The 5289-nt window shown below is 62.9% G+C and overlaps 2 protein-coding genes across 2 annotated transcripts; one reads left to right on the top strand and one right to left on the bottom strand.

The window, feature by feature from the left end:
* Window positions 1-729: 729 nt before the first annotated feature.
* FA09DRAFT_346405 (hypothetical protein) lies at window positions 730-3512 on the bottom strand (the record flags this gene model as incomplete). The annotated part of the gene is made up of 8 exons (XM_025744749.1): window positions 3262-3512; window positions 2625-3139; window positions 2173-2506; window positions 1762-2090; window positions 1505-1664; window positions 1165-1409; window positions 968-1049; window positions 730-854 (listed from the first exon to the last, which is right to left on the bottom strand). Exons 1-8 carry the CDS (start codon window positions 3485-3487, stop codon window positions 730-732), a joined length of 2016 nt encoding a protein of 671 aa, XP_025597349.1. The 5' UTR covers window positions 3488-3512.
* A 146-nt stretch (window positions 3513-3658) lies between these two features.
* Window positions 3659-5289, top strand: FA09DRAFT_330714 (DUF292-domain-containing protein). The gene is made up of 5 exons (XM_025742714.1): window positions 3659-3871; window positions 4103-4153; window positions 4229-4257; window positions 4331-4563; window positions 4838-5289. The coding sequence occupies exons 1-5, from the start codon at window positions 3686-3688 to the stop codon at window positions 5239-5241; spliced, it is 903 nt and encodes a 300-aa protein (XP_025597348.1). The 5' UTR covers window positions 3659-3685; the 3' UTR covers window positions 5242-5289.

Genomic DNA, 5289 nt, shown 5'->3' with positions numbered 1-5289 from the left:
GGGCGGAGAAGGGGCAAAGAACGCACCTCGCGTAGTCGCAGCAGCACAGGCAGCACCACGTCCGGCGCCTCGCTCTCCGCCTGCGCCAAGCCTCGCGCAAGGCGGCCCGTAAAGTTGCTGAGTTCGGCATTGAGGCTCTGCGCCGGCGTGGTTTCGCTGGCAGTGAGCGTGTATGCTGATGCATCCGTGGCACGCTGTTGGTGGGGTTGGGGCAAGAGAGAGAAAGAGCGGGTGGTGTGTAGGTCAGCGAGTGTGCTGAGAAACGGGTGCGTGGGCAACGGCTCGCCCCCCTGTGGCTTTTGGGGCCAGCACAAAGCTCACCATACTGCTGGCTTTGCCCATCACACCCTCCAGTGTTTGCTCCACGCCCGCTGCGACGCGCTTCAGCAAGGTAGGATCAAACCTGGCCGCATCGAGTTCGTTTGCCACGACACGGGCGAGCGTCTCGGCATTGACGTCTGCCAGGATCGCTGCTGCTGCTCCTGCAGCGCGCGCAGGCCGTTGAGAAAGAGCGCCGCCGCTGCCGCTGGGAGCAAGTGTGCCGCTTGCTTCTGAAAGACGTGCAGCACTGCGTGTGAGATAGGCGGTCTCGAACTGCGAGACGCTGCGAAGCATGAGGGATGTCTCGGGACTGTTGTGGGGGAGGGGGGGGGGAAGCGCATGCGAGTCTCTCAGCTTGAGAGTTGCCAAAATTTTGAACGGCAGCCCGCGCGCTCGATGCGCCCACACTCACCTCTGCTCAAGTTGCGTATACGTCGTGCCAGTGAAGTTGGAGACGCGGTTGAAGAAGTCGGCAAAGAGACGCAGCAGGCGAGGATAGCCTGCTCCTAGCGCTTCGGCTACGAATGGCGAGGCTGTGTGTGTGTGTGTGTGGGGGGGAGAGCAAAAGGCCGCATCAGAGTCTGCTGCTGCTGCTCCCGTTCTTAACCCCCCCCCCTCCCTCCCGCGTGGAAAGGAGGAGACTCACACTTGGCAGCTTCCCGAGTGGCACTCTCGAGCGATTGAGACACGGTAGTCCAGAACAGAAAGCTGGGTAGATCGCCAAGGACCTGTTTTGCCGCGGCGGGGAGGGAGGGGGGGGGTGTCGTGATTTGCACTCCATCAGCCTCTCTCTCTCTCTCTCTTACTTCTTCCCCCACCCTCTCCCAACCACACAGTACTCACGCTCAGTGCCTCGTCCAAGAAGTTGACGCCCGTGGCGCCGTCGTTCTTGAGGCGCAGCACTCGTTCGAGCGTGTACACCTTTGCGCACACGGCGCCCATTTCGGCGACGAGGAGCGTCTCGAGGCGGCGCCACAGCGCCGCCGTCCATGCCTGCGCCGCGCCCACGTCGGCCGCGGGTGCGGGCGTGAAGTTGCGACGGGAACGATAGGAGGCGTACGACGAGGGCGTGGGCGCGGTTGTAGGCTCTGCCAAGACGATCACCCGATCAGCGTCAGCTTCCGGGCGACAATACGCAAGAGAAGGAAAATGAAGCCTGGCAGCTGGAGGAGCAATGACGTACCGCGAACACCAGTCTCCTTGGCCAACGTTCCAACGTCCAATGCAGCACGCACTCGTTCACGGATCACATCTGTCAGATCGGCCAGTAGATCTCTCACGAGTGCGGGCAGTTGGGCGAGGTTGAAGGCCGTCTGCAAAGACGTTGCCAGGAGAGCTGGCGACTGTTTTTCCCCCACACCACACCACACCATGTCATCAGCAATGAAGGCGAAGACGGAAAGGCCCGGGGCGGGGCGGGGGGGGGGGGGGACCACATACCAAATCGCGCAATCCTCGGACGACCATGTCCTCCATGGCGTCCGTGACGCCCAGACGCCATTCGTCGATGAGCGGCAGGTAGGCATTGACGAAGTCGAGCTGCGTCAGAGGCAGCGTCTCGCCCGTGTGCGCGCTGAAGTTGCTCGAGTCGGAGCTAGACTCGTCGGAATGCGAGGAGGAAGAAGAAGAAGAAGCGTCGCTGACCGCGCCTTCGTCGTCGTCGTCGGAGGAGGAAGAGGCGGACGCAGGCGTTGAAGCGCCATTCTTCCGCACCGAGTTGGCTTGCGTTGAGTTCGGCTTGTCGCTCTCAGGCGTCGCCAAGAGTGCCGCTTATCACTCGTTGCATCAGCACATCATTCCTCCGCTTTGCCCTTTCCTCCCTCTGTCTTCCTTCTCTCCTTTGGAACTCACTAAGCTCCCTCACACAAAGTGCCGCTCTAGCCAATCCCCTTCCCTTTGCCTCTCCCTCCTCCTCCGTCATGCCAAGCCACTGCATCTGCTTCTCCAATCTCTGCGCCAGCGTCACAAATCGCGCGGCGCGCGCCAGCAGCATTTCTGCGCCTCTGACGCGCGCGAGGCGACGGCGAGATGTTTGCAGCGTCGAGTAGGGCAGGGAGATGCGAGAGGAGAGAAGAGAGAGAGAGGAGCGAAGAGAAGAGAGGGAGGATTGACTGGAGGAAAAAGAAGAGGAGAGAGAGAGAATGGCGTTGGTGTGCGAAAGCAACAGTGGCGCATGTTCCGTCACCTGTGTTTTTTGCGGCGCAGTAAGTAGCAGATGCACATCTCAATCAGTCAGGTTCATCTGCTCGCCCTTTGCCACCTCCTTGCCCGACTTTCTCCCTGTCGTGCAAGAACCAACTCACCTCATCTTTGATCACTCTGCCCACATCGTCAATGGCCAGATTCAACCTGCTCAGCGCCACCGACACATCTCCCTCGACATCCTTGCCCGCCGTGCTCTCCCTTTGCCCTCGTTGCTGCTGCTGCTGCTGCTGCTGCTGCTGCTGCGGCGGCGAAGAGATGGCATCGCACTGCTCGGACGGCTGCTGCGAGGGCTGCGCAGGCGTCCACGGCTTCGTAGCCGCCGTCGCCTTCGCAGCCGCCGTCGCCGTCGCAGTCGCAGTCGCAGTTGCACCCGCAGAGGCGGAGGCGGAGACGGTGAGCCTCGATGGCGTTGCCGCAGTCGTCGTCGTCGTCGTCGTCGTCGTCGTCGCAGCAGCAGCAGCAGCAGAGGCGGACTTGGCTTCGACGCCTGCTGCGGAGCGTCTGCCTGCTGCGCCGCCGCCTGCGCCTCCTGCTGCAGCCTCGGAGGTGGCGTCCAAGATGCGATTGGCATATCCTTGTGCCTCAAAGTCGGCCTTGAGAAACGCCGCGAGCTCTGCCAAATGCGTCTGCATCAGTCCCCGCCTCGCTTTCTTTCTCTCCTAGCGCGCAAGACCCACACACACACACACACACACACACACACACACACACACACACACACACGCACGCACGCACCGATGCTAGGACCCAGATTCGGCACACTGTTCTTCAAGCGCGCCAGCAGCGCAGCATCGAGATGGATCGCCTGGTGGCTTGCTGAGGCAGCCTTGTCGCTGCTGCTGCTGCTGCTGCTGCTGCTGCCGTGTGCAAGCAAGGCGAGCGCGGCATTGGCTGCCGCTGCGCCACTGCCGGCACCACTGGCAGCGGTGGCGCGCGCCGAGGGTGCGTCGAGGCTCGGCATGAAAGAAGGGCAGGGAGGATGGTGGTGAGACGGATAAGGCGAAGGCGCGCATCGAGCTCTCGGCGCGACTGCCACTGCAGCGAGGCGCGCGGCAGGCGCCTGCAGGCTGCTTCTGAGCTGCGCGCGCGGCGCGTCTCTTTGTGGTCCGTGCATCTTTGCCCTCCACCACCTCCTCCCTTGCCTGCCTGCCTGCCCTCCATGCCGCCAGCGCCCTCCTCGACGCGCACCAAGGTGCAGCTCAAGCTCGTCGTGCAGCGTCTGCGCATGCTGCAGGAGAAGAAGTCCACGCTGGCCAAGCGCGACCGCAGGGACGTGGCCAGCTTGGTGGAGAAGGGCAAGCTCGAGACGGCGCGCATCAAGACGGAGGGCATCGTCGCCGAGGATGTGAGTGAGGAGATGGAAAAAGGGAAAGGGCAATCGTGAGGGCAGGGCAACGAGGAGATGGATGGATTGGATGAGTAGGACTGCCATTTGGTTTGCTTTGGCACCACAGCTTCGAGAGAGGCTGGCTGCTACTCTCTCTGCGAGGAAAAGCGCCGGCGAGGGCGCAGCCGGTGCCGGGAGTAGGCAAGAGGCCCGGCCACGCTGACACACCTCCCTCCACCCCACCCCAAGATCCACGTCGAGCTACTAGAAGTGCTCGAGCTGTATGCTGAGATGCTCATTGTGCGTTCTATCTCTCTCTTGCGTTTGCATCTCTTGCCTCTCCCTTTCTGAAGCCTGCCTCCTTCGCACCCATAGGCTCGATTTGCACTGCTCGATCTCCCCGGGTATGTTTCTTCTCTTCCCTTTTTCTTTCCTTTTCTCCGCGCCCCCCCTGCTCACCTCCCTTGGCGGGCAAAGGCGGGAACCAGACGCCTCCCTCCTGGAGCCTCTCTGCGCCTTGATCCACGCGGCGCCGCGCACCGAGCTGCGCGAACTGCACGCGCTGCGCGAGATGCTCATGGCAAAGTACACGCGCGAGTTTGCGCTGCGAGCCACGGAGAATGCCGATGGCTGCGTGCCGAGTAGAGTCACCGACAGGCTCAAGGCTCAGGTGCAGCAGAGGGGCTTTGTCGATAGCTACATTGCTGAAGGTGAGTGTTTGTCAAGGCGGACGCGCGGCGACGAGGCGCCAAGAGAGAGAGAGCAGCGCGAGGCCTGCGCGCTGGGGGTTGGTTGTGGGAGGTGAAGAGCAAGGGGGCCAGGGATGAGAGCCAGCACGTATTCTGCTTGGGTTTTTGGGCCAGGCTGCCTCCCCCCCACCCCCCCCCCCGGCGCTGTCGTTGGGGGGGGGGGGGGAATGGAGGAAGCTGACATTCCTTCGTGTGCCTTTCGTTCCTTTCCTTACTCTCTCTCTCGCCACCTCAGTTTGTCGAGCATACAACGTGCCCTTTTCCTCGCCGTACCTAGAGGAAGCGACACTCGATGCCCCGCCGTCGCTTCCCTCCGACTCTCTCGCCGCCGATGCCGCTGCTGCCGCCGGCAACCATGTCAACGACGGAGGCGACGAATCAACAGCCGCACAAGCACTGTCGGACAAAGCTCCAATCGCAGCACAGTCCGACGCGAGAGTGGCAGCGGCGACGGGCACGCCAAAGACGCCGGGCGCTCAGGTGCCGGGCGGCGGCGGGGGCGGGGGCGGTGCAGCGGCAACTACGGCGACGGCCGCAGGGCCGAGCAAGGAGGAGAAGGCAAAGAAGAACGCAGCGTCCGCGTCCGCGTCCGAGGTGGATTCGTTGGAGGCGCGCTTTGCGGCGCTCAAGAAACGCTGATTTGGTGGCGTGGCGCACGGAGCGCGCCGCGGCGCAGGATGGAGGATG

The sequence above is a fragment of the Tilletiopsis washingtonensis genome, assembly GCF_003144115.1.
Source record: "Tilletiopsis washingtonensis strain MCA 4186 unplaced genomic scaffold FA09scaffold_14, whole genome shotgun sequence".
In the NCBI taxonomy this organism is placed as follows: domain Eukaryota; kingdom Fungi; phylum Basidiomycota; class Exobasidiomycetes; order Entylomatales; genus Tilletiopsis; species Tilletiopsis washingtonensis.
The sequence above is the reverse complement of the archived record's forward strand: the minus strand, read 5'-3'. Positions and strand labels throughout refer to the sequence as shown.